Raw genomic sequence first — 17,935 nt, forward strand, 5'->3', positions numbered from 1 at the left:
AAGTATTAATTTGATTTAATTCAAATGGCGTCTCAAAGCCTAAAACTCTTGCAGATTTTCCTAGTGTTAAATTCGTAAATTGTTCTAAGTTGGGTACATGTGGAGGAAGAGTTAGACTTTGCTTGAGAGTCAGTGTTTTACACTCCCTGTTATGGACTGAGGTTGTTGAATCCCTAAAAATATCAACAACTTGAATACAAAGTAGGGATACTGAAATAAAATATGGTGGTATAAAAATGGAGGGAAGCAGGTGACAGCTGATATCATAAAACATCAGCTGTTTAAAATAGTTATGCATGTCTCCTTTGTGCGCCCAATATTGGGACATGACAAAAATAAATGCACAGATGTGACCACTTGTTGAATTAGGCCTTTCAGGAAATGAGTCAGTCTATTGCCTTTTGACAACATAGGCAAAGGGCTCTCAATTAAATGACTGCTTTGAGAAGATATCGAGAGAGAGACTTAACACACTGTGTAATGGGAGAGTCTAATAAAAAATAAATAAATGGGGCCCATACGTTTCCTCTTGGATAAACACAGTAATTGAATGAACCTTTTCAATAAGTTAAAATAACCGTTTGTTATGAAAGCAAGATGGAATGGGGCCAAATTAGAATGCAAATGCTTTGAAGACCACATCCTTAATGGGGGCTATAATACTATGTAATAATGAATGTATTATAATGAATCATAACATTAGCAAATGTGGTCAATCATTGTGATTGTCCTAAAAAGCCATGCTAAAGTTCTAGGAGAATGGGTAGTATGGGGGCAGGTTCTAAATGCATGGAAATGATAAAACTCCTGAGACTTTTTTGGTCCCATTGCATTAGTTATCACTATGAGTTGAACAGAGAAAATAAGTTAAACAATTTCTGTAGGCATCTCTATGGGGGTTAACTGAACCAAAACCAGCATGCTGAATGCCAAATGCATGTAATCTGGTGCTCTTGTTTACATTGAACAACCTAGCAATTTACTGGACAAATATAGTTATGGGCATCCCATAAGCCCCCTGATGTTACCATGACACCCGATTTCCTCCCACAGCAAGGTACTTGCTTTAGAGTACAGTGTGCAGATAGTGATTTCTACCCCGGGCTGATGATAGAGGTGTACATATGGTTTTGTCAATACCGGCAAGGCAGTAAAGGTCACAGCGATGTTAGTATTCAATTACTGTGTCTTCCTCGGCATGGAAGAACAAATGCTACATAACCCAATTGATTTGGTCCCATCCTGAGAGCTTCTTACTGCATGATGCTAAAGAAAAATTGCAAAATTCCACATTTATCTAGGTTGTGTAGGAGTACTTTGAGCCAGGGAAACATCGAGCTGTAATGGATTTATCCTTTTGAAGTAGAACGTAATATACTTTCCTGATTTATTTTATTTATTTTTCCTGGAATGTTATGGACATTTTGATCCCCTTTATGGCTTGGAAATAAATAACACTGATGGTTTCTTTCTGTGTGGGGAAATGCTAGGCAGAGGCTCTTATGACAAAGTAGCTTCTTGTGTAGCACATCTTAAACTGAAAAAAGTATATATTTACACGAAGTGCCTTCTTGTAAGTTATATCAATATGAATTCAGACTGGCAAGCCTCTGTAAACCTGTGCTCTTCCATTACCATTTACATTTTAGTCATTTAGCAGACGTTCTTATCCAGAGCGACTTACAGTTAGTGAGTGCATAAATTTTTTATTTTTTTTCATACTGGTCCCCCGTGGGAATCGAACCCACAACCCTGGCGTTGCAAGCGCCATGCTCTACCAACTGAGCTACACGGGACTACCATTACCATTATGCCTTATCGCTTTGGATCATATCAAAAGTTGCAAATCCATCTCCAGGTCATATTTCCTTTCACCTCAAACGTTTTCTGGTGCTCTAAACTAATTAACTAAGCTGATGAGGCAAAGTCCTAGCAGAGGCCCGCTAACCATCTCTTATTGTTGATAAGATATGGATGATTAGCAATTAGTGATGGTGCATTAGTTATTATTATTATTTGTATTTATTCAGGGAACACCCATGGAGACCAGGGTCTCACTATCAAGGGCACCCTGATCACAGTAATACAACAATCAAATACAAATGTGAAACAAAAACAACAATCAATACATTGTACAATTTAAATAGAGCACAACACAACATTTAAGAAAAACTGTTATATTCCTCAGCTACTAGGTCCTCAATCAACACTTTAAATTGCAGAGCGGTTGAAGGGATTGAAGGGATTATATCCAGAGGTAAGATTGTATTTGAGGTCGGGGGATTGTGGAGGCCAGGTCATCTGTGGCAGCACTCCATCACTCTCCTTCTTCGTGAAATAACCCTTACACAGCCTGGAGGTGTGTTGGGTCATTGTCCTGTTGAAAAACAAATGATTGTCCCACTAAGCCCAAACCAGATGGGATGGCGTATCGCTGCAGAATGCTGTGGTAGCCATGTTGTGCCTTGAATTCTAAATAAATCACAGACACTGTCACCAGCAAAGTACCCCTACACCATCACACCTCCTCCTCCATGCTTCATGGTGGGAACTACACATGCAGAGATAATCCGTTCACCTACACTGTGTCTCACAAAGACACAGCGGTTGGAACCAGAAATCTCCAATTTGGACTCCAGACCAAAGGACACATTTCCACCGGTCTAATGTCCATTCCTCGTGTTTCTTGGCCCAAGCAAGTCTCTTCTTCTTATTGGTGTCCTTTAGTAGTAGTTTCTTTGCAGCAATTTGACCATGAAGGCCTGATTCACACAGTCTCCTCTGAACAGTTGATATTGAGATGTGTGTTACTTGAACTCTATGAAACTGTCACAGTTCCCTCAGCCAGAACCCAAAAGCAGACCAGGACAAGGAGAGTTGAACGAAAGTGAGGGTTTATTCGGATACAAACAAAAGGTGCAGAATATTCCAGGGACAGAGCGGGCGGCGTGGATGAGTAGTTGGGGGTGCAGTGCAAGGTCCAGTGATGGCTCGGCAGCCGCCGACCATCAGGCAGAGGTGGGGTGAAGGTTCCGGACGTGTGATGTTCATGGCTAACGATCCGGCAGGAACTGGATGTTGGGCCAGAGCCTAAGAAAGGTGCTGATTAGGCCCAGGTGTGCAGATTGCTAATGGGAAGCAGGTGCGGAAACCAGAGCGCTCCCCGGAGCGTTCCCGAACCCTCGGGAAACTGGAGATTACGACCAGGACCCGACTCAGACAGCCGGGATCGTTACAGTACCCCCTCCGACGAACGCCACCGGGCGGACTCCCCGGAGCGCCAGGATGGAGGCGGTAAAAGTCCCTGATGAGATCCGCATCTAGGACCTGTCGCCGCGGAATCCAACTCCTCTCTTCAGGACCATACCCCTCCCAGTCCACGACATACTGGAAACCCCGGCCCCGCCGTCTGGAATCCATAATGCGACGCACCGTGTAGGCAGGACCACCTCCGATCATCCGAGGAGGAGGAGGAGGAGGCGGAGGAGGCAACAGAGGACTGAGGAAGACAGGCTTGAGGCAGGAGACATGAAAGGTGGGATGGACTCTGAGCGTCCTCGGTAGTTTGAGTCGCACTGCCACTGGATTGATCACCTTCTCCACCACAAACGGACCAATAAACTTCGGTAACAACTTCCTAGACTCAGTCCGTAACGGAAGATCCCGTGTGGCCAACCAAACCCTGTCTCCGATGGTATAGGTGGGAGCGGGGGTCCGGCGACGATTCGCCTGGAGCTGATACCGGTCCGAACCTCTAAGGAGTGCCTTTCTGGCCCGATGCCAGGTCCGGTGGCAACGGCGAATATGGGCCTGAACAGAAGGCACAGAGAGCTCCTTCTCCTGAGAAGGGAACAGGGGAGGTTGGTAGCCATACAGGCACTGGAAGGGAGACATCCCAGTGGCAGATGTAGGGAGAGTATTGTGGGCATACTCAACCCAAGGCAACTGAGAGGCCCAGGAGGTGGGGTTGGAAGAGACCAGACAGCGTAGCGTGGATTCCATCTTCTGGTTGGCTCTCTCCGCCTGACCATTGGATTGGGGGTGAAAACCAGATGTGAGACTGACTGTAGCTCCAATGGCCAAACAGAAGGACTTCCAGACAGCAGAGGTAAACTGAGGGCCACGGTCGGAAACGATATCACTGGGCAAACCGTGGACCCTGAAAACCTCCCTGACCAGGATCTCGGACGTCTCCGAGGCAGAGGAAGCTTGGCAATAGGCACAAAGTGGGCGAACTTGCTGAATCTGTCCACGATAGTCAGAACGACCGTGTTCCCCTCAGAAGCGGGCAACCCAGTGACGAAGTCCAGGGCCAGATGCGACCATGGTCGCGGGGAATAGGAAGGGGGTGAAGTAGTCCAGAGCTGGGCCGATTGGTACTCTTATTCTGCGCACACACTGGACAGGCAGCAACAAAACCCCGAGTATCCTCGGCCATGGCAGGCCACCAAAAACGTCTGCGAAGAAACGCCATTGTCCGAGCCACGCCAGGGTGACAAGCCATCTTGCTGGCGTGGGACCATTTGAGGACAGCAGGACGAACCGACTCAGGCACAAACAACCGACCGGGTGGACCGTTACCGGGACCGGGCTGAGTCCGAAGGGCCGCCAGCACCTCCTCCTCAATCTTCCACATAACTGCTCCCACGACGCAGTTCCGGGGGAGGATTGTCTCGGTCTTGGACCCACTCTCCTCCGTCTTGGAGAACATCCGGGACAAGGCGTCCGCCTTGCCGTTCTTAGATCCAGGTCGGAGCGTCAGGGCAAACTTGAATCGTCCGAAAAACAACGCCCACCTGGCCTGACGGGAGTTGAGACGTTTAGCCGATTGCACGTAAGCAAGATTCTTGTGGTCAGTCCAGACCATAAACGGTTGCTCCGCCCCCTCCAACCAGTGGCGCCACTCCTCCAAGGCAAGCTTCACCGCGAGAAGCTCCCGGTTACCCACATCGTAATTCCTCTCCGCAGGCGAAAGGCGACGAGTAGTAGGCGCAGGGATGGAGTTTACTGTCCGTGGAGCATCGCTGCGACAGGATGGCGCCAACTCCCACATCAGACGCGTCCACTTCAACGACGAACTGACGGGCCGTGTCCGGTTGAGAGAGAATCGGTGCGTTGGTGAATCGCCTCTTCAAATCCAGAAACGCTCGATCCGCCTCCGGATTCCACTTGAAGGTCCTGATACTGGAAGTCAAGGCAGTTAACGGAGCGGCCACACGGCTGTAATCCCGGATGAATCTGCGGTAGAAATTCGCAAACCCCAAAAAATCTCTGGAGCTGCAATCTCGTACCGGGCTGGGCCCATTCCAGAACCGCTCTAACCTTCTCCTGGTCCATCCTAATCTCTCCCCTGGAGATGATGTACCCGAGAAAGGATGTCGTGTGGGCGTGAAACTCGCACTTCTCGGCCTTCACGAACAGGCGATTCTCCAATAATCGCTGCAGAACCTGCCGGACATGCTGGACGTGGTCGGAAGGTTCCTTCGAGAAGATCAGAATGTCATCCAGGTAAACAAACACAAAGAGACCGATCATATCTCTCAGGACGTCGTTCACCATACTCTGGAATACCGCTGGAGCATTGGTCAGTCCAAACGGCATCACCTGATACTCGAAGTGCCCCATCGGTGTATTGAAACCCGTCAACCACTCGTCCCCCTCTCTGATCCGGACCAGGTGATACGCATTGCGTAGGTCTAACTTGGTGAACACCGTAGCACCCTGTAAAGAGTCGAAGGCAGAACTCATCAAGGGCAGGGGATACTTGTTCTTGACCGTGATGTCATTCAACCCCCGATAATCAATACATGGTCGAAGAGAGCCATCCTTCTTACCCACAAAGAAGAATCCTGCCCCCAGGGGTGATGACGAGGACGAACGAGACCAGCAGCTAGGGACTCCTTGATGTAGGTCTCCAACGCCTCACGTTCAGGTCGGGAGATACTGTATAACCTTCCCCTTGGGGTAGACAGCTCCAGGAACCAGGTTGATGGCACAATCATATGGTCGGTGGGGGGGAGTGACAGAGCCTTCTGCTTACTGAAAACTTCCCCCAAATCGTGATATGTCTCGGGAACCAGGGACAAATCTGGAGGTTTAGCCTCAATCACCTGACTGGTAACCGAATGAGGGCAGGCAGTCTTGAGACAGTTAGCATGACAATCCAGGCTCCAACTCGTTACCTTGCCCGTCACCCAATCGAACGTGGGATTGTGTTCCTTCAGCCAGGGGTATCCAAGGACCAGAGGAACATGGGAAGACGGCAGAATGAAAAATGAAATCATCTCAGAATGATTCCCTGACAACCGCATCTTAACCGGTTCAGTCCTCATCGTGATACGTGCCAGACTACTGCCGTTCAGAGTGGTCGCTTCAATGGCTTCCGGCAATTGCTCCTTGGAAAGCCCCAGCTGTTCCACCAACTCGGCATCAAGAAAGCTTCCATCGGCACCTGAATCGATAAAGCGTTAAGCGCTAAGCTCTGATTCCTGTTCACAAGGGTAGCCGGGAAGCGGGGTCTGACAGAGGTACTGAGAGGTTGAAACTGGCTCGCTAAAAGTCCTCCCAACTTTAGCGAGCCGGGCAGTTTGACGACCGCAGGGAGCAAGTGGAGATGTAATGTCCCGAGCGACCACAGTAGAGGCAGCAGTTGGTCCTACGTCTATGTTGACGCTCCTCCTTGGTTAACCCGTGCCGCCCCCACTTGCATGGGTTCAGAATCGGGAGAGAGGACCTCTCCACTAATCCTTTGTGGAGGAGAATGATCGACGTGTTCTGGACCACCACCCGACCCGACTGGGAACTGAGAAGCTGATCGATTGGATGGACACCATTGCTTCTCCCTCCTTCGCTCACGGACTCGATTATCCACCCGAATAGACAAGGCTACCAAGCTGTCCAGGTCACTAGGCTCCGGATAGGAGATCAACTCATCCTTGAGCTGCTCCGACAGACCCTGGTAAAGGCCGCTTGCAAAGACTCCTCGTTCCACCCACTCTCCACAGCCAACGTCTTGAACTCGATCACGAAGTCGGCCACGCTGCGAGTTCCTTGGTGAAGAGAAAACAGGCGCCTAGCTGCGTCCCTCCCTCGGACGGAATGGTCGAAGAGCTTCCTCATCTCGGCCGTGAACCCCTGGTATGAAGCCATGCAGGGATCCTGTCGTTCCCAAACGGCTGAAGCCCACTCTAGCGCTCGACCACGCAGCAACTCAATCACAAAGGCTATCCTAGCCTTGTCTGTGGCATAAGAGTAGGGCTGTAGATCGAACACTAATCCACACTGCATAAGGAAGGAACGGCAACCTCCCGGCTCCCCCTCATATTTATCCGGCGTCGGAACCTTGGGCTCACGGAGGGACACAACTTCAGAAGCGGCAGGCGAGATGGGTGAAACCGGTAGTGGATCCTCCACCGGACACTGGCGTTGGTTCTGGACCTCCATCAGGCCGGTAGAAAGGTTCCGAACTGACAACGCGATCTCCTGTAGTACCGTGCTATGATGGCCCAACATCTTCTCCTGCTGGGTAATGGCATGGCGAACGGAGTCCAGGTCCGCTGGGTTCATAATTGGCCGGATCGTTCTGTCACAGTTCCCTCAGCCAGAACCCAAAAGCAGACCAGGACAAGGAGAGTTGAACGAAAGTGAGGGTTTATTCGGATACAAACAAAAGGTGCAGAATATTCCAGGGACAGAGCGGGCGGCGTGGATGAGTAGTTGGGGGTGCAGTGCAAGGTCCAGTGATGGCTCGGCAGCCGCCGACCATCAGGCAGAGGTGGGGTGAAGGTTCCGGACGTGTGATGTTCATGGCTAACGATCCGGCAGGAACTGGATGTTGGGCCAGAGCCTAAGAAAGGTGCTGATTAGGCCCAGGTGTGCAGATTGCTAATGGGAAGCAGGTGCGGAAACCAGAGCGCTCCCCGGAGCGTTCCCGAACCCTCGGGAAACTGGAGATTACGACCAGGACCCGACTCAGACAGCCGGGATCGTTACAGAAACATTTATTTGGGCTGCAATTTCAAAGGCTGGTAACTCTAATGAACTTATCCTCTGCAACAGAGGTAACTCTGGGTCTTCCTTTCCTGTGGCGGTCCTCATGAGAGCCAGTTTCATCATAGCGCTTGATGTTTTTTGTGATTGCACTTGAAGACACTTTCAAAGTTCTTGAAATGTTCCGTATTGACTGACCTTCATGTCTTAAAGTAATGATGTACTGTCATTTCTCTTTGCTTATTTGAGCTGTTCCCATAATATGGACTTGGTCTTTTACCAAATAGGGCTATCTTCTGTATACCCCCCCTGTCACAACACAACTGATTGGCTCGAAATCATTAAGGTAAGAAATTCCACAAAACTTTTAACAAGGCACACCTATTAATTGGAATGCATTCCAGGTGACTACCTCATGAATATGGTTGAGAGAATACAAATAGTGTGCAAAGCTGTCATTAAGGCAAAGGGTGGATACTTTGAACAATCTCAAATATAAAATATATTTTGATTTGTTTAACACTTTTTTGATTACTACATGATTCCATATGTGTTATTTCATAGTTTTGATGTCTTCACTATTATTCTACAATGTAAAACATTTTAAAAATAAAGAAAAACCCTGGAATGAGTAGGCGTGTCCAAACTTTTGACTGGTACTGTATGTAAAACTTTGACATTTGACATTTTAGTCATTTAGCATATGCTCTTATCCAGAGCGACTGACTGTTAAGTGCATTCATCTTAAGAAAACTAGGTGAGACAACCACATATCACAGTCAAATATACAGGATACGATCATTCCATTCCAGCAAAACAATGGATATATAGCATTTTGCAAAAAAACATATTTTCATACTCATCTAAAACCTATGAATTATAAAATCTGAGAACAGTAATATTTTACTTACACATTAAGGTACCCGTAAGCAATCATTTCTAATGAAAAAACACAAATGTGAAAAAATGGTGGATATAGAGTTTTGAAAATAAAAAAATGTGTGAACCCAGACCTCTCTGACCAGTTTCGACTGAAATTGTTCAACATGAACTGCACTAGCTATCTTAGTTAATTCCTAGCTTGATTAAACAGTTTGATTAAACAGTTCTGGCTATTTTAATTTGTGCTAATTTGTCTAAATGGATCCTTAAACAATAACCAAACGGTTGGATAAACCAATAATTTCTGAAATCACAACGTTATGTAGCATATGACTATAGCCCTATTCGCACGGGACTTGCATTACTATAGAATGTCGGTTATGTAAAAAACAGTAGGTTATTCTGCCTGGAATTTTTACTCACCCCATGTCATCTGCTACATTACATTGTGATTTCACAAATTATTTGCTTATCCAACCGTTTCGTTATTGTATAAGGATCGATTTAGACAAAATGCTGGCTGTATAATTTAGCTAGCTAGACCAAATGAAATGGCCAGCACTGTTTGATCAAGCAAGCTAGCAAAGAGCTAACTCAGCTAGCAACAAACTTGCTAGCTAGTGCAGCTCATGTTGAACAGGGGTGCCCCCTCAGTTGGAATTGGTCAAAGAGGGGTCTGGGTTCACTTAAAAAAGTTAATTTATTGACTTCCAAACCATGTACCTTCACTGACAGATGAAGGGGAACTTGAAACAGGACTGTGTGTAAGTTGTGTAGTGTAACTGCAGCCTAAGGATGCATAAAAGAGATGCACCCAGGGCCGGCCTTTACATTTAAACGAGATTTGGTTGGGGCCCTATGGAAGATTTTTGCAGTTTTAAAGATAATTTCCTGCAATTCTTCACAGTTTGCCATGACTTACGACATGTTAATGATATCTGAGTAAGCGTGACTAAAAAAATCAATGAGGGCCCCCTAGAGGTCAGGGCACCTGGGCACGTGCCCTGGGTGAACGATCGGTATTCTGCCATGATTACTACAAGTTTAGACAGCTGGCTAGACAAACTTACCAATATCAAAATTGTTAGCTGGCATGGATAATTGACTGGAATATGTTCCGGAATTCTTCCGATGGCATTGAGGAGTACACCACATCAGTCAATGGCTTCATCAATAAGTGCATCGATGACGTCGTCCCCACAGTGACTGTACGTACATAACCCAACCAGAAGCCATGGATTACAGGCAACATCCGCACTGAGCTAAAGGGTAGAGCTGCCACTTTCAAGGAGCGGGACTCTAACCCGGAAGCTTATAAGAAATCCCGCTATGCCCTCCGACGAACCATCAAACAGGCAAAGAGTCAATACAGGACTAAAATCGAATCGTACTATACTGGTTCCAATGCTTGCCGGATGTGGCAGGGCTTGCAAACTATTACAGACTACAAAGGGAAGCACAGCCGTGAGCTGCCCAGTGACACGAGCCTACCAGAAGAGCTAAATTACTTCTATGCTCGCTTTGAGGCAAGTAACACTGAAACATAGATGAGAGCATCAGCTGTTCCGGACGACTGTGTGATCACGCTCTCCGTAGCCGATGTGAGTAAGACCTTTAAACAGGTCAACATTCACAAGGCCGCAGGGCCAGACGGATTACCAGGACGTGTACTCCGAGCATGCGCTGACCAACTGGCAAGTGTCTTCATTGACATTTTCAACCTCTCCCTGTCTGAGTCTATAATACCAACATGTTTCAAGCAGACCACCATAATCCCTGTGCCCAAGAACACTAAGGTAACCTGCCTAAATGACTACCGACATGTAGCACTCATGTCTGTAGCCATGAAGTGCTTTGAAAGGCTGGTCATGGCTCACATCAACACCATTATCGCAGAAACCCTAGACCCACTCCAATTTGCATACTGCCCCAACAGATCCACAGATGATGTAATCTCTATTGCGCTCCACACTGCCCTTTCACATCTGGACAAAAGGAACACCTAAGTGAGAATGCTTTTCATTGACTACAGCTCAGTGTTCAACACCATAGTGCCCTCAAAGCTCATCACTAAGCTAAGGACCCTGGGACTAAACACCTCCCTCTGCAACTGGATCCTGGACTTCCTGACGGGCCGCCCCCAGCTGGTAAGGGTAGGTAACAACACATCCGTCACGCTGATCCTCAACACGAGGGCCCCTCAGGGGTGCGTGCTCAGTCCCCTCCTGTACTCCCTGTTCACTCATGACTGCATGGCCAGGCACGTCTCCAAAACCATCATTAAGTTTGCAGATGACGAGACAGCCTATAGGGAGGAAGTCACGAGACCTGGCCGTGTGGTGCCAGGACAACAACCTCTCCCTCAATGTGATCAAGACAAAGGAGATGATTGTGGACTACAGGAAAAAGTAGAGGACCGAGCACGCCCCCATTCTCATCGACGGGGCTGTAGTGGAGCAGGTTGAGAGCCTCAAGTTCCTTGGTGTCCACATCACCAACAAACTAACATGGTCTAAGCACACCAAGACAGTCGTGAAGAGGGCACGACAAAACCTATTCCCCCCAAGAAGACTGAAAAGATATGGCATGGGTCCTCAGATCCTCAAAAGGTTCTACAGCTGCATCATCAAGAGCATCCTGACTGGTTGCATCACCGCCTGGTATGGCAACTGCTCGGCCTGAGACCGCAAGGCACTACAGAAGGTAGTGCATATGGCCCAGTACATCACTGGGGCCAAGCTTCCTGCCATCCAGGCCCTCTGTACCAGGCTGTGTCAGAGGAAGGTCCTAAAAATTGACTCCAGCCACCCTAGTCATAGACTGTTCTCTCTGCTACCACACGGTAAGCGTCCCGGAGTGCTAAGTCTAGTTTCAAGAGGCTTCTAAACAGCTTCTACCCCCAAGCCATAAGACTCCTGAACATCTAATCAAATAGCTACCCAGACTATTTGCATTACACCCCCCCCCCCCCCTCCCTCTTTTACGCTGGTGCTACTCTCGGTTTATTATCTATGCATAGTAACTTTAATAAATCCACCTACATGTACATATTCCCTCAATTACCTCAACTAACCGGTGCTCCCGCACATTGATTTGGTACCGGTACCCCCTGTATATAGCCTCATTATTGTTATTCTACTGCTGCTCTTTAATATTTTTTTTTTTTTTTTTTGGAATTCTTTCTTAAAACTGCATTGTTGGTTAAGGGCTTGTAAAGTAAGCATTTCACTGTAAGGTCTACACCTGTTTTATTCGGCGCATGTGACAAATACGATTTGATTTGAGTAACTACCAGTGACTGACATAAGAGAACTGCTGATGCACAACCAAATTTCCAACATGCACCTTGTGTATTCTACTATTCTAACGCCCAACAGTAAATTGAGACTGGGGGGGGGGGGGTACTGACCTCGAACCAAGTAGGCCTGTGGGTGGGGTTACAAATGGCCGTACTCAGCTTTCTACTCTGGTTCAGTCTCCATTGCTGCCCACGAAGAAAAACGAAAAGGACGGCACAGAATAGCCAGGCTAACTCCTCCAGCCAGGCTAACACCTCCAGCCAGCTATTCCACAGCTACTCTACCCACTCCCAGCCAGGCTACTCCTCAGCCAGGCTAACTCCTCGCCAGGCTAACTCTCCAGCCAGCTACTCTCCAGCCAGGCTACTCTCCAGCCAGGCTACTCCTCCAGCCAGGCTAACTCCTCCAGCCAGGCTAACTCCTCCAGCCAGGCTAACTCCTCCAGCCAGGCTAACTCCTCCAGCCAGGCTAACTCCTCCAGCCAGGCTAACTCCTCCAGCCAGGCTAACTCCTCCAGCCAGGCTAACTCCTCCAGCCAGGCTAACTCCTCCAGCCAGGCTAACTCCTCCAGCCAGGCTAACTCCTCCAGCCAGGCTAACTCCTCCATAGCTAAAAATGCCAGTCATCGAGGTTCACAATGTCGCTGTCGAATTGCGTCATCGGTTGAAGTCTTAAAGTCTCTAGACCTTTTTCTTGCAAATTAAACCTTGTCCTGTTTCAAGTTCTACGGCAAATAGAAAACAAACAAGAACCAACAAGGCTAGTTTGTGCTGGTTCCGGCACGGTTTGGTTATTCTAATGTAATTTCTTATGCCTGGGGCTGGCCCTGGATGCACCAGAAGATGCATAGAGAAACGTACACTCAAATTGCAGCGCACCAACGACTTTCTTCGCTAAACGTAGATATGAAGCTTTCCACTGGGAATACTGGTCTTGCAGATTATTCATTCCCCAGAGGTGCAGTGGGTCATCATATCCCCCGTATTGTATTGGATGTCACAAACTGTTACAAATCCCCAGGTGCATTGTGGGTCACTCACCTGCTCTCCAGGGCCACATTGCTGCCCAGGACCCAGTTGTCCTGCAGCTGGACACATTCCGCTGTGCTCTGCAACTCAGCCGCCAGGCCAGCCGAGGGGGGTGGGCTCGGGCTCCGCTGATTGGCCAGCGAGCCGCGGCTCAACGACGTAATGGACGGGTGCTGTTTGTGGTGAGTGGGCGGAGCTGGTGGTAGAGGAGGCTGGCCTTGTTGACTGGACAGTTGGTCTCCTGTTGAAAGGGAAAAAGAAAGGAGATTAAGCACATAATGATAACACCTGAATGTAAAACTAAAACCTTGTACTCAGCAAAGTATAATACAGCTGCCTGGCATTGCATTGTATTGTTATTATCTTGTGGGGGAGCTGCCTGCAATAGCCTGGTGATTGTGTTCTGTATAAAGCCGTGGCCATCTGACAGACAAAGAAAAAGTAAATACAACCTAAAAGTGCACATCAAATGCATGAGGTGCCATCACAACATGAAATAAGAGCTTTTTATGGAGACACACATTTATAATTGTAGCAAACACAAAATGGCTGAAGGTTTGGTGCTCTTTAAACCAGAAAGTCATTTAGAGAGGCAGCTGTTTCTTTTGGGGTGCTTAACAGGATGTTTCACATTTGATTACAGCTCGGGAAGACTCTCAAATAACTAATGACCAGAACATCCATTAGAGCGCTCAGAGAACAGCTTTTCCAATTTCACACAAAGCTGTGTAATTGGCCCACGGAATGACACGCCGTGATTATCCATCCATCGTCGCCTTTAAGAGGTAAAACCTACAAAGCTGACATTTCTGATTTGCTCCAGTAAATTCCAAATGGAGTTGGGTTTTTTTCAGGGCTAGGGCAATCTTTGAGATGATTGACAAAGTCAGTACTTTTCTTGATCTATGTCTGCATTAACAGTATGATTTTACATTTACATGTACGTCATTTAGCAGACGCTCTTATCCAGAGCGACTTACAAATTGGTGCATTCACCTTATAGCCAGTGGGATAACCACTTTACAATCTTTTGGGGGGTAGAAGGATTACTTTATCCTATCCCAGGTATTCCTTAAAGAGGTGGGGTTTCAAATGTCTCCGGAAGGTGGTGAGTGACTCCGCTGTCCTGGCGTCGTGAGGGAGCTTGTTCCACCATTGGGGTGCCAGAGCAGCGAACAGTTTTGACTGGGCTGAGCGGGAACTGTGCTTCCGCAGAGGTAGCGGGGCCAGCAGGCCAGAGGTGGATGAACACAATGCCCTTGTTTGGGTGTAGGGACTGATCAGAGCCTGAAGGTATGGAGGTGCCGTTTCCCTCACAGCTCTGTAGGCAAGCACCATGGTCTTGTAGCAGATGCGAGCTTCAACTGGAAGCCAGTGGAGTGTGCGGAGGAGCGGGGTGACGTGAGAGAACTAGGAAGGTTGAACCACAGACGGGCTGCGGCATTCTGGATGAGTTGTAGGGGTTTAATGGCACAGGCAGGGAGCCCAGCCAACAGCGAGTTGCAGTAATCCAGACGGGAGATGACAAGTGCCTGGATTAGAACCTGTGCCGCTTCCTGTGTAAGGCAGGGTCGTACTCTCCGATTGTTGTAGAGCATGAACCTACAGGATCGGGTCACCGCCTTGATGTTAGCGGTGAACGAAAGTGTGTTGTCCAGGGTCACGCCAAGGCTCTTTGCACTCTGGGAGGAGGACACAACGGAGTTGTCAACCGTGATGGCGAGATCATGGAACGGGCAGTCCTTCCCCGGGAGGAAGAGCAGCTCCGTCTTGCCGAGGTTCAGCTTGAGGTGGTGATCCGTCATCCACACTGATATGTCTGCCAGACATGCAGAGATGTAAACAGGGGGAGTTGAACTTAGATGTTAGAACAATGCTTGGTCGCATGCTGGATGTTCTAATGGTCAGCTTTTAGACTCATAATGGTTTCTACTTGTTATTTTGCTGATTCCAGCCCTGCAGAAAGACCCCAAAACATTATGACAAATTATGGCCAGCAACATGGACTGTGCTAAAATAATGACCAGAGTGAAATGGCTATGCAAATGTTGTCCTTGTCGGTGTGCATTTGCCTCACTGCGCCCGTCGACATAATGCAAACCTTCAGCGGCTGATAAATGAGCCCTATGTTGCGTCCGCAAGGCTGAGGAAATGCACGCAAATTATTCAGAAATAATTTTGTACAGGAATTATTTATCAGCTGTAGAATTCATTATGGACTCGGGGCCTCTGGGAAGGGCAGGCAACAGTTGATGTGACAGTGTCCTATTCCAGGGTTATAACCTATGTAGATATTGCTATAATACCATGCATACACAGCCACATTTTAGTTATATGAACAAAGCCAAACTTTTAATGTAAAAGTAAATCAATGAAATGCCAGTAGCTGTTCCGTTGTTTAGATGGGTAATAGCATTGTTAAAATACATCAATAATGTTAGAAGTTTCAGGAGGGTACACAATAGTGATGGGGGTGGGGGGAAATCTATAGTTACACTCTGTGATAATATTTTGGATGATATTATATCAATACTTTCACTCCAAATATCGATTTGTACACTGAGCAAAAATATTAACGCAACATGCAACAATTTCAAAGATTCTATTCCGTTTCAGTTCATATAAGGAAATCAGTCAAATGAAATAAATTAAATATGCCCTAATCTATGGATTTCACATGACTGGGAATACAGATATGCATCGGTTGGTCACAGATACCTTTAAAAAATAAAAGGTAAGGGCGTGGATCAGAAAACCAGTCAGTATCTGGTGTGACCACCATTTGCCTCATACAGCACGACGCAAAGAGTTGATCAGCCTGTTGATACTGACTCATTTAGGCACGGTATCTCTGTGCACTCAAATTGCAATCGATAAAATGCAATTGTTTTCGTTGTCCGTAGCTTATGCCTGCCCATACCATAACCCCACCGCCACCATGGGGCACGCAGATGAGCTTCCCTGAGATGGTTTCTGACAGTTTGTACAGAAATTCTGCAGTTGTGCAAACCCACATTTTCATCAGCTGTCTGGGTGGCTCGTCTCAGACCATCCCACAGGTGAAGAAGCCAGATGTGGAGGTCCTGGGCTGGCGTGGTTACACGTGGTCTGCGCTTGTGAGGCCAGTTGGACGTACTGCCAAATTCTCTAAAACGACGTTGGTAGAGAAATTAACATTACATTCACTGGCAACAGCTCTGGTGGACATTTCTGCGATCAGCATGCCAACTGCCCACTCCCTCAAAACTTGAGACATCTGTGGCATTGTGTTGTGTGACAAAACTGCACATTTTAGAGTGGCCTTTTATTGTCCCCAGCATAAGGTGCACCTGTGTAATGATCATGCGATTTAATCAGCTTCTTGATATGCCACACCTGTCAGGTGGATGGATTATCTTGGCAAGGAGAAATGCTCACTAAGAGGGATGTAAACAAATTTGTGCACTCAATGAGATAAATAAGCTTTTTGTGCATATGGAACATTTCTGGGATCTTTTATTTCAGCTCATGAAACATGGGACCAACACTTTACATGTTCCATTTATATTTTGGATCAGTATATATAGGTAGCGTTCGAGCTAGTAGCGCTAGTCGGTTGTACCTGTTCCAAAACGCTGGTAGTTTTCATCCTAGCTTGTTCTCCATCTTCTTTTTATATAGTGAGCCAACATGTTTTCAGAACTTTTATTTCCATGACTGATCAAAAATGCTCTGTCTTGTCTCTCTGCAGCAGACCTATAGTGAGCAATATGTTTGCAACATTCAATCAAAATAAAAAGTATGGAATCGCAATACATATAGTAGGGTGTTCAATCAAAAACACCTCCCTTGACCATTGGCCAAAATAACTAATTGTGTAGATAATCCTATAGGAAAATCAATGGTCCAAACCGCATGTCTCTATCATAATCCGTTCAAAACTTATTGGAGTTTTTTGGCTTGTAGGATGGTGAAAATTAGGGCGACTAAATCAATGGAGGCCAGAGAAAAAAAGGGGTCAAAAATCTGTAAAATAGCATTGTGTCTAAAATGTAAATGTCAGTTAGACTGGATGCTGTGCGAGAATTAATGGCAACAGGCTTACCATTGAACTCATCTTTCATATCAAATCCAGAGGGAAAAAAACAATATAGAGGTAAGACAGATCGACAGTTCGCCAGAGTTTTTTTTCTCTCAAGATTCTATTTGAATCGGTGGCAAAACTGTGGCAACAATATCTATTGCCACTAGTGGCAAACAGTTCACCAGAAGCAGTTTCTGGTGAACACATGATATCCAAGACCAGCAACCGTTGACGGCCAGTCAGTGGGAGAAGAAAAATCTGTTGGAAATTAGAAACTAAGCTAGCTCTAACTCTAGCTAGCTACCTAACGAAGTTGTCCATTGAGTGTCTAACTTATTAAATTATACTTCCTAATAAACTTTGAAAATGTGTTAGCTAATTGATTCCTGGCTAGCAATGTCATGTTTTATGGGAGAGAGTGAAACACATTTTGTTGAATATCAGTTTCAATCTGTCAGCACCACTGACTGGCTAGCTAGCTAACATTAGTGGCTAGCGCTTAGCTAGCTGGCAAGCAATTAGCTAGCTAACATGAACTATCATATTTTGAATAATTGATGTGATAGCTTGCTAACTTACTAATGATTTGCTGAAAAACTTTTTTTTGGCTCTCTTTTAGCCAATACCAATAATATGTCACTGTTCAGTAGCATGTTAGCTAGCACAACAGCTAA

The 17,935-nt window shown here is 46.8% G+C and overlaps 1 protein-coding gene across 2 annotated transcripts in view; it reads right to left on the reverse strand.

Annotated features, from left to right (window-relative positions):
- Window positions 1-17,935, reverse strand: part of LOC121534572 (teneurin-3) — a 190,822-nt gene that overhangs the window by 85,204 nt on the left and 87,683 nt on the right. For both annotated transcript variants that reach the window (XM_041841165.2, XM_041841149.2), the window contains exon 4: window positions 13,211-13,439. In XM_041841165.2, coding sequence (XP_041697099.2) covers window positions 13,211-13,439 — 229 coding nt within the window. The remainder of the gene's footprint in view (window positions 1-13,210; window positions 13,440-17,935) is intronic.

Source organism: Coregonus clupeaformis, chromosome 2, assembly GCF_020615455.1.
Source record: "Coregonus clupeaformis isolate EN_2021a chromosome 2, ASM2061545v1, whole genome shotgun sequence".
Lineage (NCBI taxonomy): Eukaryota > Metazoa > Chordata > Actinopteri > Salmoniformes > Salmonidae > Coregonus > Coregonus clupeaformis.